We start from the raw sequence: 27956 nt of genomic DNA on the forward strand, positions 1-27956 counted from the left end.
ATTTTGTGGTACTATTTTAAAGAGCGTGCAGGAACGAGAGAGATCTGTGGGCTTCAAATTTTTGAAGGTGGCAAGACAAGTTGATAAGGTTATTAAAAAAATGTATGGGATTCTGAGTTTATAAACATAGGCCAAGAGTACAAAAGCAAGGAAATTGGGCTTTAGGAAGAATTCCAAGGCCTTAGTAAAGGTACAGAGAAGATTTAACAGAATTATGCCAAGGATGAAGGACTTCAGTTATGTGGCGAGACTAAGAAGCTGGGATTGTTCTCCATAGAGCAGAAAAGGCTAAAGGACGGCATTTAGAGGCATTCAAAATTTTATGGGGTTTTGATAGTTAGGGGAGTAAGTACTTCCACTGGCAGAAAAATCAGTAACCATGGACAGAGATTCATAATAATTGGAAAAAGAACCAGAGGAAAATGAGGAGGTTTTGTTTTGCCCTGTTTGGTAATCCCTGAAACTCGCTGTCTACAGTGGCCCTAACCACAGGTCGCAGTGAATGGACCTCCCAATGCTGGAAACCAGTCGCTGTCCCGAATTGAACAGGGCACCCGGAGACTGCTTCTTAATTGGCTGCCTCTGGGAAGATCGTCTGATGTTCCACAAACAGCCACTTCCAAGTTCCTAACCCAGAATTGAGGCCAACCTCAGAATCGCTACCCACCCAGTGAAATTCAGCTTGAGATGTTCATGGATTCCACAGAATTTCAATGAATTCTTTAGATTTCAATAATTTATATAGATTTTTCTTTTCCCACTATTTCCATTATTTTAAAATCTACAACTAATACCTTGTCAGTCTTTCCACCCCACCCCCACTAGAGCTGTACCTTGAGTGTCCTGCCATCCATTCTTAATTAGCACATTTTCTTAGATAATATCACCACCTTCAACACCTCTTTGATCTTTTTGTCTGTGACATCTTTTGATTATCTGCTCCTATCACTGCTTGCTTGTCCCTACAACCACCGCCTCCCCTCAACTTCTCTCTCTCCCCGCCCACCTTAAACCAGCTTATATTTCACCCCTCTCCTAACTATACTCAGTTCTGTTGAAGGGTCGTGAGGACTCGAAATGTCAACTCTTTTCTTCTCCACCGATGCTGCCAGACCTGCTGAGTTTTTCCAGGTAATTCTGTTTTTGTTTTGGATTTCCAGCATCCGCAGTAGTTTTTTGTTTTTATCTTTGGATGCTTAGCTAGTCAGAAATCCTAATTTAAAATCGTACTAGACCAAATTTACCATTTTAGGATTATACATGTCTAAGTCCATCTCTTTAGTTTTCAAGTTTCTTCACTACACCAAAATTCACTAAAATATGTCATATTTTTACCTTAGTACAAAGCTGAACTGAAAATCCCATAGCATCTCAAAGAGCTTCTCAGTTCTAGTTGTTACCAATTACACCTTCTCACCGTGAGCTATGTATAAAGGTGGGCCAACAATGACATCCAATGCGGAGTAATAAGTGGGGTCTTTACTTGGCCCCAAGGCTTTGGGATGATTCTTCCTTGCAGATGATTGAGTGGAAGTGAGATGTTAGTGTTGGCTGTGGGTTCGCAGATAGATCATGAGCCCTATCCTAGCATCACAGACTCTCCCGCAGTGATGATATTGGTTGTTGGACAGTAGAGGTGGTGGCGGATTGTTGGCTCGAGCAGCTGCCCTCTCTTTCTGTCTCTCTCGCTATTCTCCCTCAGTGACTATTCTTGTTGATTGGAAGGTCTTGACACCACTTTTGATGGTGGATCACCATTTTGGCCATGACAGGGTATCTACTTCCCAATGTGTTAACGATAATAGAACAGACCCTCATGGAGGCTTTGAGATTGTCTTCGAAACACTTCTTTTGTCTCCCATGTGTGGGGGGCTCCCTGGCGTGGCTCCTAGTCGAACACCTGTTTGGGCAGCTTTGAGTCGGGTATTCTGATGACATGTCCAGTCCATCACAGCTGATGTGAGATGTATTGAAGGTTTTATTTGGTGGTTTGAGCCTCTCCAAAAATGTGCGCATCAATTGGATAATTTTACTCCACAACAGTTGAAAGAGAGCAGAGAGAAAACCAGCCATGCTTTCTGAATTTTCCAGAATGTAATCTAAGGATCAATGAGTGGGGTAGGGTAGAAGGTTTTCCCTTTTTCTGTGAGGATTTAGGAGTTTCTTTCTATTCCCCAAAAAGCTAGACATTGAATTCTCAAGGATTTTACCATAGGGAAGTGAACAATTTATACAGGCACATTACAATTGTACTTTTCCATTGTGAAGCATTCACAAGAAAAAAACGAGGCATGTAGAAGAGCAACAGCTGTTCCGAGAGACAGCAGTAGAAACAGTAACAGACATTGTAAGGGCCTGGTGTCGATGGTTAGAGAAGAAAGCAGAGGTTATTTATAGAGAATGGATTGACTGAAAAACAATCACATTCAACTATATAGATTCAATTAAAAATTTCCTCCTGAACCGTTTTTGATCTTTATTCATTTTTTATAAGGGCATTTGAAAACTGCATAAACTAGGAAAATTCAGTATTTTACAGAGTAATTTTCTGTTTGCTTATGAAAATTTATGCTCTCTAAAAGTCAATAAACTGATGACTGTGCTCCTGGCATACTCCAGGGGTGCAGATCAGGAAATCGTATGCATTCATCCTATAATTTTCTGCTGATTAATTTTTTAAAAAAGGGAGTGAGCTTTGGCTCACTTGTAGCATTCCCACCTCTGAATTAACAATATCAGCAATCCCATTTCGACACTTCTGTTGGACGCAAATTGCAAACCATACTGAAGGTATGTAAATTAATCTGTTACTGGACATAGCAATGGCACCGTTACCTCATCAGCAATTTCGATACTTTATTAAAAATACAAGCCTTAACCTTTGCCTTACCTTATAATATTGATATATCAATTAAAGTAAACATGCATGCCCTTTGCATCCATAGTAAGTTATCATAGGGTAACTCATTGAGCAGAACCTGAACTTGATCTCATGTGTCTGAAGACCAAGCAGCACACCCTTCACCAGGTGGTCTCCCTTGACAAACACCTGACTTCATGCTTAGTTAATGGGTAAACTTAAGCTGCAGCTAGGCCCCTTTCTTATCTGCGCTTCACCAAGTCATGTATCTTACTGCCCAGCTAAGTTTATCCTGGTCTAACTGGTATCTCTCAAGAATTTTTCTCCTATCTGTACTATGTCAGCACTTTCTTCATTATAGTTCTGTAGCAAGCCCTCATAATTTTCTTAAACATTTAACAAGGTGCCAGGCTAAAAGCTAATACGCAAGGGAAGGGCACATGGAGTTGGGGATATTATATTAGCATGGATAGAGGATTGGTTAACGGACAGGAAGCAGAGAGTAGGGATGAACAGGGTATTTTCAAGTTAGCAGGCTGTAACTAGTGGAGTGCCGCAAGGGTCAGTGCTGGGGCCTCAGCTATTTATAAGCTAGTGGCCAACAATATAAGATAGTCACCAAGAAATCCGACAGGGAATTCAGAAGAAACTTCTTCACTCAAAGATGGTGAGAATGCGGAACCCTCTCCCACAGGAAGCGGTTGAAGCAAACAGTAATGATACATTTAAGGGAAAACAGGACAAAGAAATGAGGGAGAAGGGAATAGATAGTAACGACCATAGATTTAAATCAAAAGATGAGAAGAAGTTCGAGTGGCGTATAAACACCAGCATAGACTAGTTGGACTGGGTGGCCTGTTTCTGAACTTTAGATCTTATGTAATCCTATTTAAACCTATACATTACTTAGATGAAGAGAGCAAGAGCAATGTATCTAAGTTTGCTGACGATACAAAACTAGGAGGGAATGTGACCTGTGAGGAGGATAATAGAGGCTGCAAAGTGATATAGACAGGTTAAATGATTGGGCAACCAGGTGGCAGATGGAGTATAACGTGGGGAAGTGTGATCTTATTTATTTGGTAGTAAAAGAAAAGCAGAATTTTTTTAAAAGACTTGAAACTTCTCAATCTTGATGTTCAGAAAAACTTGGGTGTACTCATATAAGGAACACAGAAAGCTGGCATGCAAGTACAGCAAGCAGTTAGGAAGGCAAATGCCATATTGGCCTTAATTGCAAGGGGATTGCAATACAAGAATAAGGAAGTCTTGCTACAATGGTACAGGGTTTTAGTGAGACCACACCTGGAGTATTGTGCGCAGTTTTGGTCTCCATATTTAAGGACATTCTTGCATTGGAGGTGGTACAGCAAAGGTTTGCTAGATTGCTTCCTGGATTTTAGAAGACTAAGAGGTTATCTCATTGAAACAAATGAGATTCTGAATGGGCTTGACAGGGTAGAGAGGTTGTATCACTGGCTGGGGAATCTAGAACATGGGGGCACAGTCTCACGATAAGAGGCCGATCATCATAAGGGGTCGAGAGTTGGAAACAGTGGAATATAATTCAGAAAAGTAACACTAGATGAGGACAGGGCTGGGTCCTCAAGCCCGTTCCACCATTCAGTCATATCATGGCTGATCTGTACTACAACTTCATTTACCTTCCTTTGATCATAATCCCTTGATACCCTGTCCTAAGAAAAAGCTAGCAATCTCAATGTTGAAAATTTCAAATCCACAGTCTTTTCAGGATGAAAGCTCCAGATTTTCACTACTTTGTATGTGAAAGGGGTCCTTCTCAGGATGGCGGCCGGTGATTAGTGGAGTTCCGCAGGGGTCAGTGTTGGGACCACAACTTTTCACTTTATACATTAATGATCTACTTGAAGGAACTGAGGGCATGCTGGCTAAGTTTGCAGATGATACAAAGATAGGTGGAGGGACAGGTAGTATTGAGGAGGTGGGGAGGCTGCAGAAGGATTTAGACAGGTTAGGAGAATGGGCAAAGAAGTGGCAGATGGAATACAACATGGGGAAGTGTGAGGTCATGCACTTTGGTAGGAAGAATAGAGGCATAGACTATTTTCTAAATGGGGAGAGAATTCAGAAATCTGGAGTGCAAAGGGACTTGGGAGTCCTAGTCCAGGATTCTCTTAAGATTAACTTGCAGGTTGAGTTGGTAGTTAGGAAGGCAAATGCAATGCTGGCATTTATTTCGAGAGGGCTAGAATATAAAAGCAGGGATGTGCTGCTGAGACTTTATAAGGCTCTGGTCAGACCACATTTAGAATATTGTGAGCAATTTTGGGCCCCGTATCTCAGGAAGGATGTGCTGGCCCTGGAGACGGTCCAGAGGGGTTCATAAGAACGATCCCAGGAATGAAAGGCTTAACATATGAGGAACGTTTGAGGACTCTGGGTCTATACTCGATGGAGTTTAGAAGGATGAGGGGGGATCTGATTGAAACTTACAGAATACTGAAAGGCCTGGATAGAGTGGACGTGGGGAAGATATTTCCATTAGTAGGAGAGACTAGGACCTGAGGGCACAGCCTCAGAGTAAAGGGAAGACTTTTTAAGAACAGAGATGAGGAGAAACTTCTTTAGCCAGAGAGTGGTGAATCTATCGAATTCATTGCCACAGAAGGCTGTGGTGGTCAGGTCATTGAGTGTATTTAAGACCGAGATAGATAGGTTCTTGATTGGTAAGGGGATCAAAGGTTACGGGGAGAAGGCGGGAGAACAGGGTTGAGAAATTTATCAGCCTTGATTGAATGGCGGAGCAGACTCGATGGGCCGAATGGCCTAATTTCTACTCCTATGTCTTATGGTCTTAAGAAGTGCTTCCTGATTTCCTTCCTAAATGGTCTAACTCCATGTCACAAAAGCAAACAGTATGGACGCTGGAAATCTGAAATAAAAACAGAAAATGTTGGAAATACTCAGACAGCATCTGTGGAGGGAGAAACAGAGTTAATGCTTCAGGTCAATGACATCATCAGAACTGATGCACCGATGAAAGACTGTCAACCTGAATTGCTAACTCTGTTTCTCTCTCGCTATAGACTTTTCCAGACTTACTCAGTATTTCCAACATTTTCTGTTTTAATTTCTGACTTCATGTTCCCTGGTTTTGGATTCTCATACCAGGGGCAATTGTTTCTCTGTATCCACAGTATTGAATCTTTTCATCATTTTAAATACCTCAATTATACAGGAACATAGGGAGAGGAGTGGGTCATTCAGCTCCAACATCCCCAGCCTGTTCCACCATTCAATTAGGTCATTTTTTGGATCATAATTTGAACGCCCTTCAAACTTCTAGGCTCAAGGGACAAGGTTATGCAACTTGTCCTCATAATGTAACCCTTAAACCCTGGAATCACTCTGGGGGCATGTAATAACAGATCCCAAATGCACATTTGTTGGGTGACCATTGAAAGGATGTAGAGATTTATGCCAAAACAAAAAGGGTAGGAAATAATTCTGAACCTGTGAGGAGAGATGGTCAGTTTGCCTCTAGCTAAACGCCTTGCTTTGTTTCTCTTCGTTAGCAAAGCCTCTGCCTCCTCCACATCTACAACCATTCACACCTGGAACCAGCCTCGAGGTGCTCCAAGGGCGAGTGCCGTTCTGCGCATGCGTTTGACTACCCCACGCACACACACACACACACGCGCGCGCGCGGTTACGTAAATGGCGTCAAGGGGCGGGGGCCAATGGGAAGACATCCGGGTATCCTGCCGTTGACCTGTGACCCCCCCATAACTACTTCCTGTGTGATTCTCAGTTGTTGTTGGCACTTTGACGCAAGAGGATATTTTTTTCTTTTTCTTTCTAAAAGTTTTGAACGATGTTACCGTAAGATCAGAAGTCGCCTTTAGCGAAAAAAAATTAGAAACCCCCTCCCCAAGGGAATGCCGCAGTGACGGGGATTAAAGTGTTTGTTATTTTTCGACATTTGAAGCTGTTTAGAGTGTAAGTGACGGGCGCCTCCAGGGCAACTTGCCTGAGAGCAGCCCCAGCTCATCCCATTGCCTCAGAGCCTGTGGCTGATATGGAAACATTGCCAGGATTCCTGGTCCTGATAATTACTCAGCTGGAGGTGCCAAAGGACAGTTAAATACAAGCAAAATACTGCGGATGCTGGAGACCTGAAATAAAAACAGAAAGTTCTGGAAAAACGCGGCAGAGTCTGTGGGGAGAGAAACTAAAGAGTTAGTGCTTCAGGTCAATGGCCTATTAATCAGATAAAAGCAAAAAACTGCGGATGCTGGAAATCCAAAACAGAAATAAAAATACCTGGAAAAACTCAGCAGGTCTGGCAGCATCTGCGGAGAGGTACACAGTTAACGTTTCGAGTCCGTATGACTCTTCAACAGAAAGAAACCTATTAATCAGAACTGATGCACCGATGAAAGATTATCAGTCAAAAATGTTAACTCTGTCAGCTCTGAAGAAGTCATATGCACTCAACGTTAACTCTGTTTCTCTCTCCACAGATGCTGCCAGACCTGCTGAGTTTTTCCAGCATGTTTTGTTTTTATTTCAGATTTCCAGCATCCGCAGTATTTTGCTTTTACGTTAACTCTGTTTCTTTCTCCACAGTCTTTTCCTGCTGAGTATTTCCAGCATTTTCTGTTTTAATTTCTAACTCTATGCCCCCTGGTTTTGGATTCTCCTACCAGAGGAAGTTCTGAAGAAGAGTCACATTGCACTCAATGTTAACTGTTCTCTCTCCACAGATGCTGCCAGACCTGCTAAGTTTTTCCAACACTTTCTGCTTTTATACCAGTTGAGGACAGAATTAGCCATCCAGTATACTGTTCATGCTCACACAAACATAAATAAGTAAAATGCGATGGAGAGGAACTAGTGCTTGTGGAACTGTACCATGGTGTGGAGTTAATGCTTTCAGGATGGGAGGAGAAGGATTATGATTTAAAGACAAATTAGAGGCATTGAAATAACCTTAATTACAACTGGAAAGCGAATAACCTGAGATTTGTTAAAGGGAAAGTAAGTTAGGAGTGGACGCCACCATTATGGTAATTTTTCAGACAGGAGTGTTTTTACTTGGCTTTATAAGTTTTTCAAGTGTTACTTTATTAATTTATGAATCTTAATTAAGAAGATTTCATTATGAAATCAGGTAAGCATAAGTATAGAGCAGATGCAAATGTGGGGACTTCAGACCAGGAGAGCCTTTAAGTGCAGTCATTCTAAAGACTACACTGGGCCAGGACATGGGGTGGAAGCAAACATCATAATTTCTATAAGACTGGCAACAAGAAAATGTTTTACTGCAAAATGTATTTGGTGAATGGGTTCCTTCAACAGATGTCAGGCAAGGAAGCCACTCCTCATCAACTGCTCTAAATTTGATGTTTGCAGGAACCCTGTAAATGAAAATTATTGGAGTTACCAGAGGCACCATCACTTTGGATTGTTATGCCTGTCTGCCTTTTAAATGAACCTAGATGATTGCATACAATAGTCTATTTATTTAGGGTTTTCCTGATGTATGCAAGTAAATACAATACAAGTGAAATAACAAATTTATAATGCCTTGATGATTTTTTTAAATACCACATTTGTAAATAATATTTTATTGCCTAAGAACTTAAATCAGAAGAAAAGTAAAACCCTAAATTAGGTAGTTCGATGGTAATATAACATTTTATGTTATTTATACACTATTCTTATATTGTTTTATTTTGCAGTGATATTAGAAAATAAATGAGCAACACTCTTTGAACCTGATAAGAAATGCCTCCAGTGCGCCGATCAAGGAGTGGCAGTCCAGACTCATCAGTCAGCCCTAAGAGAAGACGACGTAGCAGCAGCAATGACAGCAGAACTCAGAGTCCTCCAGCAAAATGTGACAAACATCACTCAGGATACCGCAAATCTCCATCAATCGACAAAAAGCTAAAAAGATCCAGATCTAATTCGAGAGAAAGATCCAGCACACACAAGCATCAAAATGGTGTACACCACAGCCGTTCTAGGTCAAGATCCAGAGATCAAACTTCACGTTCACACCACGGACACTACAACAAGCTGCATATGGAACATTATGGAAAAGAGCAAGAAGACCTACTTCGACAGAGACACAATGCTTTTATTGCCAGGTTTGGCCCTAAACAGTTAGAATTGGTAGTATGTTACAGTTCGCTCAGGAAGCCCAAGTTGCTGTAACTGTGCATGTTACGGTCAGGAGCTAAGCAATGGTAGAGACTCCAATATTCTTTTCATTGCACGGTTGACCAGGAATCTCTCCTGCTCTTGCCGCCTGTCTTTGGTGTGTGTTGGAAAGATTTTCAGGTTAATACAAACCTGTTGAGCTGCGTTATGAACGCACCATCCTTGACCATTGAGTCTTGGACTGAGACTTAAACCCAGGACCTCTGGCTCAGAGGCAGGGTGCTACCCACTGTGCCACCAGACCTCCTCTGGAATTGTTTAGAAAATTTCAAATTAATAAGAGTCATGTCCTTGCTCAAGCAAGTTATGTTTTTCTGTAACTTGATAGATTACCCTTTCTAAATCTGTCCTCGGGGTTTATTTTAAATTATAAGTACAATGAAACAAGATGGCGGTAGGAAGAATGAGGAAAGGCACTGTAAGCTTAAATTTTAAAGGTGGGTGCTTGTGCACAAATTTTTGGAGGTGGTGGGACAGGTTAGAGCAATGAATAAAATAAATGGGACCCTGGGCTTTTTACGTAGAGGCATAAAGAACAAAAGTCAAGAAGTTGTTCTAACATTATTTAAAACATCCTCAGCTTGAGTACTCTGCCCCAATTCTGGGCACCACATTTTAGGAAAGAGATGATGGCTTTGGAGAGGGTATGGAAGAGATTTGCTAGATGGTTCCAATGATGAAAAAAAAGACTTACATTTACACAGTGCTTTTCATGACCATGTAAAGCCTCAAAGTGCTTTACAGCCAATTAAGTACTTTTTGTTTTCAAGTGTAGCCACTATCGTAATGTAGGGAATATGGCAGCCAATTTGGGTACAGCAAACTCCCAAAAACAGTAATGTGACAATGACCAGATAATCTGCTTATTGAGGGATAATTATTAGCCAGGACAACGGCGATAACTCCCCTGCTCTTTTTGAAATAGTGCCATGGGATCCACCCAAGCAAGCAGATGGGGCCTTAGTTTAACATCTCAGCTGTAAAATGGCACCTCCAACAGTGCAGCACTCCCTCAGTACTGCACTGGAGTGTCAGTCTGGATTTTTATGCTCAAGCCCTGGAGTGGGACTTGAACCTGGAACCTTGTGACTTGCAGGTGAGAGTGCTACCTACTGAGCAGCCACTGGTGACACACTGATAGCTTCTAGATTGTGGATAAGTGGGTGAAGCTGAGTTTGTTCTCCATGGGGCAGTAAAAGTTGAGGAGATTTTATAGAGGTGTTTAAAATCTATAATGAAAGGTTTAGATCAAGCAAATCAAGGGAAACTGTTATTTGGCTCAAGGTTCGATAACTAGAGGGCACAGATATAAGATGATTGGTAAAAGAACCAGGGCAACATATGGTTGGTATTTAATGAGTTGTTAGTACTTAAACTTCACTACTTAAACTCCAATGTTTGATAGAGTTGTGGATACAGATTCAATAGTAACCTTCAAAAGGGAATCAGATGAGCACCTGAAGTGAAAAATTTGCAGAGATACAGGAAAAGTGTTTGAGAGTGGAACTAACTAGATTGCTCTTTGAAAGAGCTGGCACAGCTTGATGGGCTGAATGGCCTCCTATGCTGTACTATTCTATGATTCTACATTGGAAAATGCAGAAAGCTGCTTTTGTGTAATTGTAATATGTTCCAAATTTCCCCTCTTTTTTTGTTGTTGTGCTTGGCCTGTTGATTTCAATGCGCAGTACATTTAGATTTTATTGCATGGCCATGCACATGCGGTATCTTAAACTGGCCAACTTGTAAGTGACCTGCATGGTACCTTCTGGGTTGCTGCGCATCCACACAGTGTATCGGGAGCATTAATCCCCTACACCGTTTTCTCATTTGCATCATCATGTTGGGCTCTGGCACTCTCTCCTCACTACCAAGTTTAGATAAATTGAACCTTATGGATGAAACAAATTTCCTGAATTAGAAACCAGCTTATGAATGAGTAGATCAAACTAAAGGTTCTGTTGTTACCTATAGCTACCACTCAGAATCCTAAATCAAGAACAAAGGCCTTTATTGCAAGACATCACAAAGCTAGTCCAGTTCAGTCAGTTTCCACTCCTTGCACTAAAAAAAACTTTGGATTGATTTCCCCTTTCTGCAGATTCTTGTTTCTTTTAAGACTCCCCTCTTGGTTCTGTGTGTACCACAGATCTCCAAATCTGTCTCATTGGTTGGAGCAGCTTTCTGTTCCATTGTCTAACTGTAAAATGCTAGGACCTAGTAGGAGCACTTCACTGAACCTAGCCCAAATCCAAAAGATAACCCACAGTACGTTTTGACTCTTGGTCTTGTTTGATTTCGGGAGGTGTGGACCAGATGTAACCAGCAAGACTCCAAAGTCTAAGCCCAGTACCGTTGTATTCCTTGGTTAATTTGTTTCTCGGGTAGCCTCGCCTGAAACTGCATCTTGATACTTTGTCCTATTTCTTTGTTAGTTTATCTTCAACTTCAGGGTAACCTTTTGCTCACGCTATTCATTTTCCACGAGTTCTAACTATATTCATATGTGGGATTTAAATCTCTAACTCCAAAGCAACAGTGTAGTTTTCTTGTGGGTTTTTGATTCTAGAACTGCAGATTAAGCCTGTTCATTTACTGGGCATAAATACTAACCCTTATCAATATAAGGCTTATATCAGTGGAGGGCTTCTTAAAATACCTTCTGTGAAACAAAGCCATGAGTAGTTTACTTCATGAGCTAGCCTCATTCCATTCCTACAAAGGAAAGACAAAAATGAGAGAACTTGTACATTCTGTTAGTTTAATTTATTTTGCTAAGCAGTCAGTGTCTGTTGATTAATGTAAATCTTAAATCTGTTCTTCCACTTGTAGACAGTTCTAGTGATTTTTGTTGATTTTGTTTCCCTTAGTTCTCAAGCAAACTGTTTTTGCCATTTATGTGGTCAGCATTCTGTTCTCTCTTGCAGTCCTGCTTCGTTGTAAACTCTCTCCTGCTCGCTATGACAAAAATTGGAACAGGTGTCCTCCGAGCCTCACAGTCACTTTCTGCAGTCTTTCTCATTACCAGCTTCAAACAGTGTGGTTAAAATGAAACAGCTTAAAAGGCGTAAAACATTATTAGAGATGTGGAGGGGTACATCTGATACTAATGAAAATGTACAGATGAATATGTTACATTATTTATCTCTTTCTCTGATTACCCAATACATTGGCACAAAACGTGTCTTCTGTTTTAAAACAAATACCAAGAAAAGCAGGGAAAACTTGGAAAGTCACGCACAGCATCTGGAGATAGGAGTAATGAGTTAACATTTCACACATACCACATTCTGAAGAAGGGTTATGCCTGAAATGTGACCTTCTCATTTCTTTCCACGGACCCTGTACTTGGCTTGATTTTCTATTTTTGCTTCAGATTTGCAGCACCTCCAGTGCTTTTTATATAAATCTTTCATTTTAGTTTTGGTAACTTTGTCTATTGTATATAGCAAACCATTTACAGAATTTAACTTAATTTTAATAATGAGAGAACAGGAATGAATTGATGAAAGAAATAATTTAATCTCAAAACCATTCATAATTTGTATTATTATGAATGAAAACAGATCATACATAGTAGTGACTGAACTGTCTGCACACAAAATCAACATAGTGACTTTTAATTGTGTGATATCCTTCTGACTGTTGGACTACTTCAGTCTGATGTTTTTGAAATTTGAATCAGCTTTTATTGGAACTTGGAGACAATTGTGGGGTGGGGTGGGGTGGGGTGAGGGAGCTTCAGCATGGGTGGTGCTGGTGATTGTCACCCTTTTATCCAAACTTCCTTTATTATATTTGTTATAGGTATGTTGGCAACCCTGGCCATTCCTAGTTGCGCTGAGAAAGTGGTGGTGGGCCTTCCTCTTGAGCTATTAAAGCCTGTATGCTAATGATGCTTCTCTTATGAATCTCACTTAATGAGTTTCATTAGGTAGGGAATTCCAGGATACTAAGCCAGTGACAATGGCAGAACAGTAATGCAAACCCGTCCCCGGCTCAGGATGCAGTCATTTTGTGATGATGGTTGTACCTTGACGTTGCAGCTTTTGTCCTTCTTGGTGATAGATGGTGCTACATAAGTAACCTTGATGAGTTATTGCAGTGCATTCCCAAGGTCTTACACTCTGCAGCCACGGTGGTAGAGGCTGTGGATATTCAGTACATTGGCAGAGGCTACACCAATCCATGTGAGTGATGAGTACTCCATCACTATCCTGACTGAGGTTGTAAGCATTCTGGGGTCAGGAGGCAAGTTCCCAGCCGCTGCCATGCCCTTGTAGCAATGGTGTTGATCTGACTGGCGCACTTAAAATGGGCTGCAACTTTTAATGAATTGTGTTGGATGAGATTAACCAGTTAGAGTTGGGCTTCTTGTTTAGTTGGCAGTTTCATTATCTGTCAGGTGCAAGGAAGTGAGACCACCTATTGTAACAGATAAGCTTCTGCTGTAATTAGTTTCAGCAAATACTGGTTGTAAACGTAATAAATATTCTAAATGTTTTTGATACTTAAAACATTTTTCATTTAAAGGGTTTTTTTTATATAAGGCAAGTTCTTTTATGTACAATAGACTGCGTGGAAAATGCTCATCCCAACTCCTTTGAACCCTGCAATGATTGAGAAGCTTCCAGGTTCACCTTGTGGAGAAAAGCATTTTGTAGGGCTGGTATGAACCATGTAGCTGTAGGAAAGGAGCGGGTGACTAAACATTTGCGTTTTTTCTTGGCACGATGTAATTTGTTGTTGTCTACCTAGGCTCGGAGTTGGGAAAATCATTCAGAATTTCTAAATCTAATCGTCATCAAGTGTGTAGACATTGGGTGAGGACAGAATTAGGCTTAGAATCACAGAATGGTTACAGCATTCCATGAGCTATAACTTTGTGCAGTACCTTATCAAATGCCTTTTAGAATTCCATGTACATCACATCAACAGCATTACCGTCATCAACCCTCTCTGTTAACTCATCAAAAAAAAACTCAAGCACGGTTAAACACGATTTGCCTTTAACAAATCCATGCTGGTTTTCCTTAATTAACCTGCATTTACCCAAATAACTATTAATTTTGTCCTATATTATTGTTTCTAGAAGCTTCCCCACCATCGAGGTTAAACTGACTTGCCTATAGTTACTGGGCTTATCTTTACACCCTTTTTTGAATAAGGGTGTAAAGATAAGCCCATTTCAATTTTCCAGTCCTCTGGCACCGCCCCTGAGTCTAAGGAAAATTGGAAAATTATGGCCAGTGCCTCCTCAATTTCCCCTCTCACTTCCCTCAATATCCTTGGATGCATCTAATCTGGTCTGGTGCCTTTTCCACTTCTAAATACAGACAGTCTATCCACTACCTCCTTGTTATCAATTTTAAACTTTTCAAGTGTCTGAACTACCTTCTCTTTTGGCATTCATTGTGGTGCTCCCAAATTAGAATAGCCTATTGACATTCCATCACATGACTAATGGCCACAGATATGATATTGAGATACTTGGTACCTTCAGCATATGAAGGAAGAAAATTGGAGGGGGGATGGGAAAGAGAATTAACATTTTTAAAAAGTGAATTCAAGTCTTCAGTTGAATAGATTGTTTCCAAGAAATGTTGAAATGATAAATTCAGTCAGTTAACAATTAGTGATTGTTTTGTGCATGTTTCTTGCAGGCGTCTAAAGGAAAGAGAGCGAATTGGAGAACTTGGGGCACCTGAAGTGTGGGGGCTGTCTCCAAAGGTCCCAGAACCAGAGTAAGTGCCCTTTCTACTATCACTGGATTAAATTGCAGTTGGTCTTTTTGTTGGTTGACTAATTTTTATCATTCTCAGTTTGTATTATCTATTTTGAAGTTGATAATTGCTAATTAACTAAACTTGACCTGAAGCCACAAAGCAATTATTGGTTCAAAAGTAAGAAACTATTTCCAAGGAAACTGCTTGAAAAAATATTGCCAGTTATTCTTTAATAGTTGCATGCCACATGCACATAATTTCTGCATTTAAATTTTTAAGAGGTAAACTACTTGAAAATTCTAATTAATTTATGATTAGGTTTGAATACATTTCAGTGTCAACAGATAACAAAAATTTGATTTCTCTTTTAACACAGTGTAATTTGGTTTCTTGTTTGTTAGTTCCGATGAGCACACTCCAGTTGAGGGTGAGCAAGCCAAGAGCAGCAGTTCTGATTCCAGTGCAGAAGGTAACTTTTTTTTTAAAATAAATAACTGCATTTTAAGGAAATCCATAATGGGCTCTCAATGATGGATATTGGATATTGACAGGTAACTGAGACATGCACATTTTGCATTGGAAACGGATTGAAAAGTTCACAAATTGCTCAGCTGGCAGGATGCCTCTAAGTCAAGCCAAAATCACTGATTGCTGATTTCTCACTGCCCAAACTGAGACTCCTACTACTACTGTGACTGAAATCAACAAACAGCAGACGATTTCAAACCTCTGACTTTCTTAGTCTGTTTGGCTCAGCGACTCGCTGAATTAACTCCATTGAGACATCAGGGGTGCCAACGCAAAACCATGTTACCAATTAGTGAATTTTTTTTTTTGGCAGGATTCAGTATTTGTTCGACAAAGCAAAGTTATCATTTGGCACAAGTAAATAAAGTATGAAAAATGTAATATCCCATGGCTTCAAATGTTTTCTATGTAGAGGGGAAAAAGAAGAAAAAGAAAAAAAGGAAGAAGAATAAAAAGAAGAAATCAAAGAAGAAAAAGCATAAGCATTCAGAAGAAAGTGAATCAGACTCTAACAGTGCAAGTGACTTAAGCGGTAAGGTGTTACAACAACAACCTATATTTATATAACACCCTTAACGTAATAAAATGTCCCACAGCATTTAACAGGAGCATCGTAAAACAAAATATGACACCAAGCCACATGAGGACGTATTAGGTCAGATGGGTTGTTCAAAGAGGTAGGTTTTAAGGAGTGTTTTAAAGGATGCCCACGAGGTTTAGAAACAGAGAGCTTTAGGGAAGAAATTCCAGAGATTAGGGCTTAGGCAACTGAAGCTGGGGCCACCAGTGGTGGAACGGTTAAAATCAAGAGGCCAGAATTAGAGAAGCGCAGATATTTTAGAGGGCTGTGGGGCTGGAGGAGATTACAAAGGTAGAGATTACAGCAATAGAGATTACCGAGATATCTAAAGACTAAAAAGAGTAAGAAATGCTCTACTGTATCATCTAAGGATTCAGAAACAACATTTCTCATGGTTTCCTTTAGAAGCACTGTAAAAGTAAGTTATTGTAAATGAAGCACTTTGGGACAGCTTGGGGATGTCACCAGGACTTATATAAATACAAGTTAATTGGTTATTTCTACAGTGCATATAAAGATTTAATTGAGTACGAAACAGACATTTTATTTTAAATTGAAATTGTGTATCAGCTGGAGCAGGGTGATCAAGAACAAAATAGAAAATAAGGTTGGTAATAAAATGCTGCAAAAATTTTGGCATCAGAAAGCTGCATTTACTAGGTTAGATTTTATCTCCCTTTTCATGTAGCATTGGTGAGCAAAGTTGTATGGTTCTGACTTTTTAAATGACAGCTAAGCATTAAGCAGCCCAGTGATTTCTTCACTGACCTAGGTAATGTTTTATTTAACTTTAAACTGTTAATCTTGTCTGATGAAAATAGAACTGTCTTTATTCTGTTGTATTAGAGGTGAGTTATCATTTCATGATTTTAAGCCCCATTGTCAGTAGTTTGTAATTTGTAAACTTTTATGAGTAATTATACTAATTTTGTCCTGAATTTAGTTCTTATGATATTTTTTCAGATCGAGACAAAAAGAAAAAGAAGAGAAAGAAATCCCACAAAAAGTAACACATTTATTTTGTGTTTCAGTCTAGCTTTTATCTGCTTAACCTAATGCAAGTTAACCAGTTTGGCATTTACTTTACTGTGGATTTATAATAGTCACTGCATCTTTCTTCTGCTTTTGGGGGCAAGTCTGAAGTAAAACAATGTGTTGCAGTTTTAAAAATTGTTGAAATAGAAAGATCTGAAAACGAATTTACATATTAGAGTAAGAAATGCATATTCATGTGTAGACTGGAACAAAGTTTATAAATCTTTAAAGTCCCAGTAGCAGATTTTTGGGGGACCAACAAATCAAGAATTCCTTTGAACAAGTGCCTTCAGTTATACAAATGTTTTTTTTAAAAGATGGTAAAATGACCAGCAAAACTGGACTGATCAGCAATGCAAGTGATTTGATATAGCTACCTTGTTTCTTTTAAAGCTTTGGCCTTAACCTTAGTTGTAATTTGGAAATAAATACCTTCCCTAAGTTTCGTAAATAATTAATGTTTCAGCACCATCATGTAACTTAATTTGTATATCCATATCACAAATGTGAATCCTTTTTTAAAATTTCTCCTTCCGTCTATCCATTTTTAACATTTTTTTTCCTCCCTTTGATTATGTTTCCCTGTGTCATGTACTATTTCCCAACCAGGACCTTGCCTACTCTAGGCCACCTTTCAGTTCTATTTGTGGAGAGTGAAAGTGACAGGTGTTTTCCCTCCTCCATGTAGCCTGGCAGAAACTGTAATCCTGTTGTACAGAGATTCATGAGAATCTTTGCACTTTATACTTATTCAGTTGAATCGGCATTTTACTTATTACATTTCTTAGTGATCATTTTTTAATTATTTAGTTGGAAATTACTATAACCAACAGCCTGGGAATGAAAAAATGCTGAAGTAAATGGGTAAGAATTGGAATTGACAGTTTAGCATTGTAAGCCGTCCTACATTAGTCTTCATCCCTTATATCCCATAGTAAATGGTGGTCGCACTGAAACAGGTGGAATTTTTTTAGGATCGCCAGCCAAAGCTTTTTTTTCTTTTTGCACACTCAATCATCCTGGCTTCCAGCAACCTTTCTGGAACCTGTAACTGCCCTGATCTAATGGCGTGCAGTGTGCACTGATGGTGGTATCACTGCTCTGTGCTTGAGCACAGTCGAATTACACATACACAACAGCAGCGTTCACATGCTGAAACTCGTTTTACAGAAGGTAGAGCTACGCATTAGAAAGATAAAGTGGCACGGTTAGAGCTGCAATATAAAAATACAGCATTAACTCATGGCTCAAATTTACATTTGAATTCATCTGCCTTTAATTCTTTTTACAATTTTTGACTAACTTTATTTCAGCAAAGGGTAGGAAAGTGAACTCAATTTATATAAAATCATGAAATGGCATTCACAATTGGTGAGAGAAATCCCACTACTTGGTCTATTATGTGCCCTCAGCTGAAGAAAACTGGCAGGAAGGATAACCAACATGTCTAAAAGTGAAAGCAATGCTGCAAAGTCAGGAGTTTAATATTACCTTTCACTGGATCTACCCATTACCAGTAATTTAAAATAAATTATTGTAATCAAACTCTAGATACAGGTTACATTATGTGTCCTGTTCCTACCCTGCGCCGCCCCATCCACCACCACCCCCCCAAAGCCTTTTGAACTTGAAGAATTATGCCTTGGGGAGAGACAACAAAGTAGTATTTAAAATAAATTAAACCCAGAGGTTTTTTTAACAGGAAGAAACCAAAGAAAGCAAAAAAGAACAAGAAGGAGATATCTGAATCTAGCAATGAAGAGTCTGAGGAAGAAAATGCAAATAATGAAGCTATCTGGGTAGAAAAAACATGTAAGTTTTTAGTTAGACCAGACAGGTAAAATCAAAGTCCTTCAATGTTCCTCTGGTTAATTGTCATTTTCATTTCGTCTTGAATGATATTCTGTGATGCCTTTTCTATTTATTTTTTTTTAAATGTGGAGCTTTGATAAATCGACTGTCTTCTCTAACCTTGGCGTGCTCATGTTAAATGTGCAGTTTAATTAATAGCTTCCATGTGGCTAAAAAGAGCACACGCTCTTAACAAAATCGATTATAAATATATTTTCCTTGCAAAGGTACACCTGATGGAGAGATTGTGGTTGGACCTGAAGCTCCCATGCAACAGTCTGCACAAGATAATGATAAACCTTTGAAGTAAGCAACCTTTTCTTCTTTTGAGTAAAATTGAAGCAAACTCGAAGCAATTGAATGATCGGCTTTTCAAATTCTGACAGTAATGAATGAATCACGTTGCAAGGTCCAGCTTAAAATATTGGCTGTGTGCCCCATTGTGTCAAATTTTGTCCTCATTCCCACTTTAGAGATGGACTGCTAGGGCTGAACCTTAGATTTACTTTTATCTGTTTGACCTACAGTATTATACACTAAGATAACACATATGAAAAATACCATTATATGGACTTGTATGTCAATTTAAATACAGAGTGTTGATGGTTAATCTGCTAACTCTTTGAATTTAAATAATGGGCCAAATGTTCTGAGGAGCGGCAGTCACCATCCAATTGTTCCCCGCTCTTATTTTCTTACCGAAGGGCTAAGGCTCTGTATTCCAAACCGTGCCTCTTCAGAAATGCAGAGTGTACCTGTTCTTGGAATCTTTCCTAATAGTGCAGAATCGTCAAGGGGTGGGGGAGGGGGGGAGGATGCCAAGTCATGCCCCCTTTTTATGGCACTAGCTGCTGTATTTTGGTAAGTCTTCATTTACTGATACACACTGAAAAGCTTTAGGACATTTGAATAGCTTTTCAGTCTGCTAGTGAATGAGTGCGAGTGAGGTCAGTGGGTGGGGTGGTGGGTGGCAGGGCAGTGAGGTCAGGTTGGAGGGAATCAGAGGGTTGGGAGGTTAGGAGGGTCATGGGGGAGTCTGTAGGTAGGGGAGAGTCTGAGGGAGTCAGAGGGTTGTGGGAGGGGGTCAGAGAGCTGGGGGTTAGTTGGGAGGAGTCAGGGGGAGGCGGGGAGCTGTGGTGTTATTTGTATAGTTATCCAGGAGTTCAAGTTTTTTTTTTCAGTCTAACGTTTCCTGGGTAACTATCCAGGTAAGTGAGTTGGACCTCCTGAAGTCTCCGTCTCTAATTCATTGGAGACCTTTTTAGAGGGTCCCAGGGAGCAGGGGAAATTGCCCATCAGAAGTTGAAACTTCCTGGGCAATTCCCACAGTCTCCTTACATTGGGAATTCTGAGGGATCCCCTGGTGCATCTTCTGGGGTATGTCTGGGGGCTAGTATATCATGATAGATTTCATTTTGAACTGAGCAGGAACATCTGCCATCCTCATTCCCTCCTTACAGAAACAACAAGCCCCTTTTAGCCTAACTGTTTTAAGTGGCCTACTCCTGTTCCTATATTCCTAACCATCAGGAGAGATCAGACGGCTCCACAAAGAGCAAAGATCTAACTCGAGACCTTTGAGTTCTGAATAGTTCAGCAGCATATTGAATGTTTCAGCAACACGCCAAGTAGCACTTAGTGAGCTATCAGAAAGTAACTTTCATCACATAAACGTAACCCCAGTTGATTCAGTTGCTAATTAACCATTGAGATTCACTTTCACAGAGTGATGCCCAAATCCTCTGATTAGACAGCATATATATTGTTTTCACATCTCCAATATCTGAAGTTGATAGATTTTTATTAGGCTTGGGTATTAAGGGCTGTGGAATCAAAGTTGGTTGATGGAGTTGAGATACAGATCAGCCACTGAATGCCAGAACAGGCACAAGGGGCTAAAATACTTACTCTGTCCCTACTCCTCTGTAATAAATAGATACATATGCCATTCTTGTGTGTGTAAAATCTTTCTACAATCTTATAATTTCAAGATGCGTATGAAAAGCTAAGGAGTTTTCAGATGAAAATGCCTGTGTGGCATATTGTATATCCGTTTTGTCATGTTTTGCTGTATTGCTCATATACTTAACGGTCTCTGCCTTCTAGTTATGGTCATGCCCTGCTTCCTGGTGAAGGTGCTGCCATGGCTGAGTATGTGAAAGCTGGGAAGCGTATTCCACGAAGAGGTGAAATCGGTCTGACGAGTGACCAGATTGCTGCCTTTGAACATTCTGGTTATGTAATGAGCGGTAGCAGGTAAGAATAAGCTCCCTCAGAGCAGTTGAGGGCAGTGTTTTAAATCTATAAATACAATAAAGGGAATGGGAAAGAATGGTGTCTGATGCACAGGTACCAATCAGGCATTGCACTTTCAGTATTTTACAGTGGTAAAACAAGAATCAAACTGCCCCAATGTGTGTATACCTGGCGAGAATCAGCTGCTTAGTATTAAGATTTTGGTGCCAGATTCTCAGAGCTGGAGACATGAAATCTGTGAAAGAGGACATCCTTTAGGATTTGATTTGCTATGCAAATTGTTCTGCAACTAGAGGCGCTTTGTAAATGAGTTGCCAAAATATTAAATGAAAACTAGTAACTCCACTGGTTAAGGTAGTTAGTAATTAAGCCAAACCGGTCAGAAAGATCGCACATTGAATCCTCAATCGCTAACTAATTTCAACTAGGACAGCGATAGGGGATTGTTTTTAGTTAACCTAAGCACTTCTGCTTTGACACACAAATTTATTGCAGAATTTTGCATCTGATTATAATTCAGCATTGGGTAAGACTAGGGATGGGTTTGGTCGTGTTGTCCCCTTGTGGTCAATTTGCTGTAGGCACTCATTGCTTTAGATCACATGTTATCAACACACTTAAAAATTCACTTCCTCCTCCCACTGTGGCAGCAGTGTGTACCATCTACAACTTGCACTGCAGAAACTCACCAAAGCTCCTTCTGTAGCACCTTCCAAACCTGTGAGCTGTACCACCTAGAAGGACAAGGGAAGCAGATGCATGGGAACACCATCACCTACAAGTTCCCCTGTAAGCCAGACACCATCCTGACTTGGAACTATATCACCGTTACTTCACTGTCGCTGGGTCAAAATCCTGGAGTTCCCTCCCTAACAGCACTGTGATGCTCCTACACCACATGGACTGCAGCGGTGCAAGATGGCAGCTCACCACTACTTTCACAAGGGATGGGCAACAAATGCTGGCCTAGCCAGCGATGCCCACATCTCATGAACGAGTAAATTTAAAAAAAACTTGGAGGGGTAGGAAAGGACATCCTGTGCATATGAAACTGTAAAACTGCATACAGGAGAGAGAGAGAATTGGTGAAAGTGTTTAATAATGGGTATGTGTAAACTTGCTCATGGGTATCTGAAGTAACAAAGATCATGGCAGCAGCTTTTCATTGAATTAACTTAAATTGGCAAAGCATAGTTAACTCCCACTGTTGATTTTTCTTTTCTCCCCTGACGTTTATAGGAGCTGTGGAAAATTTTGGTTGAAAATATGCATGTTACCTATTAAATGTCAGCAGGATTACAGATTTGTGTAATGTACAGGAATGGAGACTATATACAGGTTGTAAGCTGTGAGGGGATTGCAGATGGACAACTAAAGGATGCAGGAAAGAACATGGCTGGTGGGATAATAGATGGAGAAATATGAAGTTATCCACTTTAGTAGAAAATTTAGAAAAGCAGAATATTTTTTAAATGGTGAGAGACTGGAAAATGTTATTCAGAGGAATCTGGGTGTCCATGTCTATGAAGCACAAATTCAACATGCAGGTACAATAAGCAATTAGAAAAACAAATGTTAGCCTTTGTATCAAAGCAATTGGAGAATAAGAGTAAAGATGTCTTACTGCAATTGTATAGGGTTTTGGTGAGACGACATCTGGAGTACCATGTACCGTTTTGGTCTCCTTGCCTAAGGAAGGCTATACTTTAGAAGGAGTTCAGTGACGATTCACTTGATTCCTGGTATGAGGGGATTGTCCCTTGGTGAGTTTCTGCAGTGCAAGTTGTAGATGGTACACACTGCTGCCACTGTGGGTCGGTGGTGGAGGAAGTGAATTTTTAAGTGAGTGTTGATAACGTGAACTAAAGCAATGAGTGACTGCAGCAAATTGATCACAAGGGGACAACACGACCAAACCCATCCCTAGTCTTACCCAATGCTGAATTACAATCAGATGCAAAATTCTGCAATAAATTTTTGTGTCAAAGCAGAAGTGCTTAGGTTAACTAAAAACAATCCCCTATCGCTGTCCTAGTTGAAATTGGTTAGAGACTGAGGATTCAATGTGCGATCTTTCTGACCGGTTTGGCTTAATTACTCACTACCTTAACCAGTGGAGTTACTAGTTTTCATTTAATATTTTGGCAACTCACTTACAAAGCGCCCCTAGTTGCAGAACAATTTGCATAGCAAATCAGATCCTAAAGGATGCCCTCTTTCTCACATTTCATGAGGCGAGGTCAAGTAGATTAAGCCTATATACGTCGAATTCTTAAGGGCTTGTCAGGGCGGATGTTTCCTGTGGCTGGCAAGTCTAGGATTAGGGGTCACAAACTCTGAATAAACAGTTGGCCATTTAGCACTGAGATGAGAAGGTCCTTCACTCAAAATTTTCTATCCCAGAGAGCTGTGGATGCTGAGTCATTAAATGTATTCAAGTCCGAGATTGATAGATTTTTGGATACTTTTAGATTATCAAGGGAGATGGTGATAGCGCGGGAAGGGTGTGGCTGAGGTAGAAGACTAGCCATGATCTTATTGAATGGCGGAGCAGACTTGAGAGACTGAATGGCTCCCATTTCTTATGTTAGTGATCTGCTTTGCAAATACCCATCTTTACACTTGTGGCTGATAACTAAGAAGAAAGATATGAGTTGATAAATACTACTATATTCTGCACTATTTGAAAACCTTGTTTTTTTTAAAAATTCTTTCTTGGATGTGGGCATCACTGACCTGGCCAGCATTTGTTGCCCATCCTTAATTGCCCTTGAGAAGGTGGTGGTGAGCCACCTTATTGAACGCTGGTGCGGGTATACCTACAGTGCTGTTAGGCAGAGTTCCAGGATTTTGATCCAGCGACAGTGAAGGAATGGTGATCTAGTTCCAAGTCAGGATGGTGTGTGACTTGGGGGGAACTCACGAGGGTGTTCCCGTGCATCTGCCGAATTTGTCCTAGGTGGTAGAGGTTGTTGGTTTGGAAGGTTTTGTCAGAGGAGCAGTGGTGAGTTGCTGGAGTGCATCTTGCATATAGGATACAGTGCTACCACAGTGTGTCAGTGGTGGAGAGAGTGAATGTTTAAGGTGGTGGATGGAGTGCCAATAAAACAGACTGCTTTGTCCTGGTTCTGTTGAGCTTTTTGAGTGATGTTGGAGCTGCACTCATCCAGGCAAGCGGAGAGAATTCCATCACACTCGTGACTTGTGATTTAGAGGTGGTTGACAGGCTTTAGGGAGTCGAGGTGAGTTACTCACTGCAGAATTCCCAGTCTCTGACCTAATTTTATAGCCACAGTATTTATATGGCTGGTCCAGTTCAGTTTCTGGTCAATGGTAACTGCCAGGATGTTGATAGTGGGTGATTCAGAGAAGTGCCATTGAATGTCATGGGGAGATGGTTGGATCTCTCTTGTTGGAGATAGTTGTTGCCTGGCACTTGTGTGGCACAATCAGCGCAAGCCTGAATTCTCAAGTCTTGAGCATTTGTTATGCCTACTGATCAAAAATGACAGGTTTTTGGTGTGTTCTAAATAGATGTAATTAAAACAAAAATAACTCCTGTTTGCAAAGGACATGGTGCACTGAATTGTAAACACTTGCCACAAAATTATTGGTTAACTTGTAAAAATCTGTGTAACAAAATCAGTTATTTTAAAATATCAGATGAAAGCCTGAAACATTAAAATAAATATTAGCCAGAATTTGGAGATTTGAAAATATAAGAAAATTATGACACCTCAAAAACTTGGAAGCATCTTTCTAAATTAGCATATATTGTTTTAAAACTGCACAGAGATATGCTTGAATTCTTCAATGTTGTGATTTTTAAAATTCCTTTTAGTACATGAATGATCCTGATGCGGATGACCCAAAACTTGGGAGAATTATAAACTGAGGAGGACAGTGTAGAACTTCAAAAGGATATTGACACATTGGTGGAGTGCGCAGATAGTTGGCAGATGAAGTTCAATGCAGAGAAGTGTGAGGTGATACACATTGAAACTTAGAACATGGAGAGACAGTATAAAATAAAGAATACAATTCTAAAGGGTGTGCAGAAGTAGAGAGACCTGGGTGTATATTACATAAGTCATTAAAGGTGGCAGGACAGGTAAAGAGAGCTGTTTCTAAAGCATACAGTATCCTAGGCTTCATTAATAGGGGCATAGAGTACAAGAGCAGGGAGGTTATGTTGAACTTATATAAGACACTGGTTAGACCTCAGCTAGAGTATTGTGTACAGTTCTGGGGGTCACACTATAGGAAGCATGTGAACACATTGGAGAGAGTGCAGAAGAGGTTTATGAGAATAGTTCCAGGGGTGAGACACTTTAGTTATGAGGAAAGATTGGAGAAGTTGGGACAGTTTTCCTTGGAGAGGAGAAGGCTAAGAGGAGACTTGATAGAAGTTTTCAAAATCATGAGGGGTCTGAAGAGTAGATAGGGAGAAACTATTCCCGCTCGTAGACGGATTGAGAACCAGAGGGACGGTTTTAAAGTGTTTTGCAAAAGTGAGGTGAGAAAAAACTTTTTCACACTGCGAATAGTTAGGGTTTGGAATGCACTGCCTGGAAGTGTGGTGGAGGCAGGTTCAATTGAGGCATTCAAGAGGGCATTAGATGATCATTTAAATAGAAACAATGTGCAGGGTTACGGGGAAAAGGCAGGAGATTGGCACTAAGTTAAAATGCTCAGAAAGCCGGTGCAGACCCAATAGGCCAAATGGCCTTCTACACCGTAACAATTGTGTGATATGGTTTGTTTATATTTTTAACTTCTAATTTGTGAGCTTGAATATTTTTTGTGTCCAGACATCGGCGTATGGAGGCCGTGCGTCTCCGTAAAGAGAACCAGATTTACAGTGCAGATGAGAAGAGGGCTTTGGCTTCATTTAACAAGGAGGAACGATTAAAGAGGGAGAATAAAATCCTGTCTGGCTTCAGGGAGATGGTGCACAGAAAGACTAAAGGAAAAGAAGAAAAATAGAGACTTGTTTTTTTTAAATAGCCTCTGTAGTATTGTGTTTTTTTAAAAAAAATTGGTTAAAGGCACAGGAGGTCAGTCAGCATCTGAAAACAAAGAAATTGTTTCAGGTGGGTAATTATAATGTTAATATATTTCCTTTCAGAAGCTAAATGACCTGCTGTGTATTCCTACCCAGTTCTGTTGTTTATTTCCATTTTCAGCATTTATATTTTTTCTTTTTAAAATCTTGGTGTATAACTGAGCCTTGGATGTTATAAATTCATTCTGATTTTGTTACAGTTCTTGGTTTGAATTGAACGTTAACATTGTACACTTAACCTTGATTTTATATTGTCTTTCTAAATTTTATAAAATAACTTCAGTTCATTGCTAACTTGCTGTAAAATTATGATAAAATTGTTAATATCTTGTGTGACAGATTACTTTTCATTTGTATTGCATTCAAATCGATTGCTCAAAGGAAAGGAGAAAGTGCCCTGATTCTAACGGTAAACGGAATGAACATCTTAAATGATCTTCAAAGGGATGTTGAATATATTCCATCCTGACTGGTGATGATGTAAACCTTGATCTTGGATCTCACCTTTAGTTACACAGGTGATAAGGTTAACCTTGGGAGTTGCTGAAAGCTAGCAGAAAAGCAGACAAGCTCAGGATCTGAGGATTCACGTTACTATGCTTTGACCTAACTGGTTAAGCTTTTGATCATAGAGTTATACAACACAGAAACAGGCCCTTCAGCCCATCATGTCCATGCCGGCTGTTTAGTGTTTGGAAAATACAAGAGAATTCCTCAGTGCTCCCATCTATCTGGTTAATGATCTAAACCTCGGATAACATTCACACATGGCTTCCTAAATTTTGAGCTAAAAGATTTTGTGATGGTAATAATGGTGAAGCTGTCAGCAATCGCCATCATTAATCCACTGAAATTGGCAAAAATTTTGGGAGTTTGCACATGCGCAGGAATCCCGAAGTTGCTGTCAGTGAGTCTACACACCTCCAGAAGGTGTGTTGTTGAGGTCCTCTCTAGAGTACAATCCCTAAAAAAAAAAAATCAGTGAATTAATGAAAACTGTGTCGCTATAAAAACCCTGAAAACATTACACCTTGTTGAATGAGATATCACTGGGTTTTAAATGGCGTACTAACTTCATAATTTCTGCTGAGCACCCTCACAGGCCCTGAGAAGCTAATTGTATATTTGTGGAATGTCAAAATTCCACATTTTTAAAACTACTTAAATTTTGTTTAGCTTCTATCTTAATACAAATATAAAATAAGCATTTATTTTGCTATCTGACAATTTAAATTAAAAGTGAAAAATAAAATGCTTTTAAAGTAGTTTGCTGTCTGTGAATACTTCAGTGTGATTGGCTGCTTACCCTGACTGTTGACATTGCTGCCGCTGCATACCTGAGATTCCTTCTTGAGTTGCCCTGACTTGGCAGCAGATTTAAACTATCAGGAAAGAGAAAGTCCACACCACAGAGATCGCTAGATCTGAGTGGGCAGCTTTCTTTGAGATCAATGGCAAGCACTACCGCTGCACCTCTGACAGCAAAATTACGCCCAACAGTCTCCACATGAAGTGTACTAGTAACATCGAGTTGATGGGAAGGAATCAAAAATGTGCCGTTGTCTCACATCCACCACCTGTCACCTGAGCAAACAATAATCCAACCTACGATTCATTCTACCTCACCCCTCAGGGAGGGGAGGCAGCGGCATAGTGGTACTGTCGCTGGACTAGTGATCCAGAGACCCAGGGTAATGCTCTGGGGACCCAGGTTCGAATCCCAACATGGCAGATTCAATAAAAATCTGAAATTCAAAATCTAATGACCAAGGAAACCATTGCTAATTGTCACAAAACCCATCTAATTCATTAATGTCCTTTAGAGAAGGAAATCTGCCATCATTA

General features: G+C 40.1%; 1 protein-coding gene across 2 annotated transcripts; it reads left to right on the forward strand.

The window, feature by feature from the left end:
* Positions 1-6594: 6594 nt before the first annotated feature.
* nkap (NFKB activating protein) lies at positions 6595-27376 on the forward strand. Of its 2 annotated transcripts, none has more exons than XM_078547608.1 (10): positions 6595-6724; positions 8587-8997; positions 14734-14814; positions 15198-15265; positions 15737-15856; positions 16868-16910; positions 18642-18751; positions 19018-19096; positions 20897-21046; positions 25858-27376. In XM_078547608.1, exons 2-10 carry the CDS (start codon positions 8633-8635, stop codon positions 26030-26032), a joined length of 1191 nt encoding a protein of 396 aa, XP_078403734.1. In that variant the 5' UTR covers positions 6595-6724; positions 8587-8632; the 3' UTR covers positions 26033-27376. The 2 variants fall into 2 exon arrangements, with proteins under 2 accessions (XP_078403734.1, XP_078403732.1); XM_078547606.1 differs by having other exon boundaries at positions 6643-6841.
* The last annotated feature ends 580 nt before the right edge of the window (positions 27377-27956 follow it).

This window comes from Cetorhinus maximus, chromosome 8 (assembly GCF_964194155.1).
Source record: "Cetorhinus maximus chromosome 8, sCetMax3.hap1.1, whole genome shotgun sequence".
NCBI classification, from domain to species: Eukaryota; Metazoa; Chordata; class Chondrichthyes; order Lamniformes; family Cetorhinidae; genus Cetorhinus; species Cetorhinus maximus.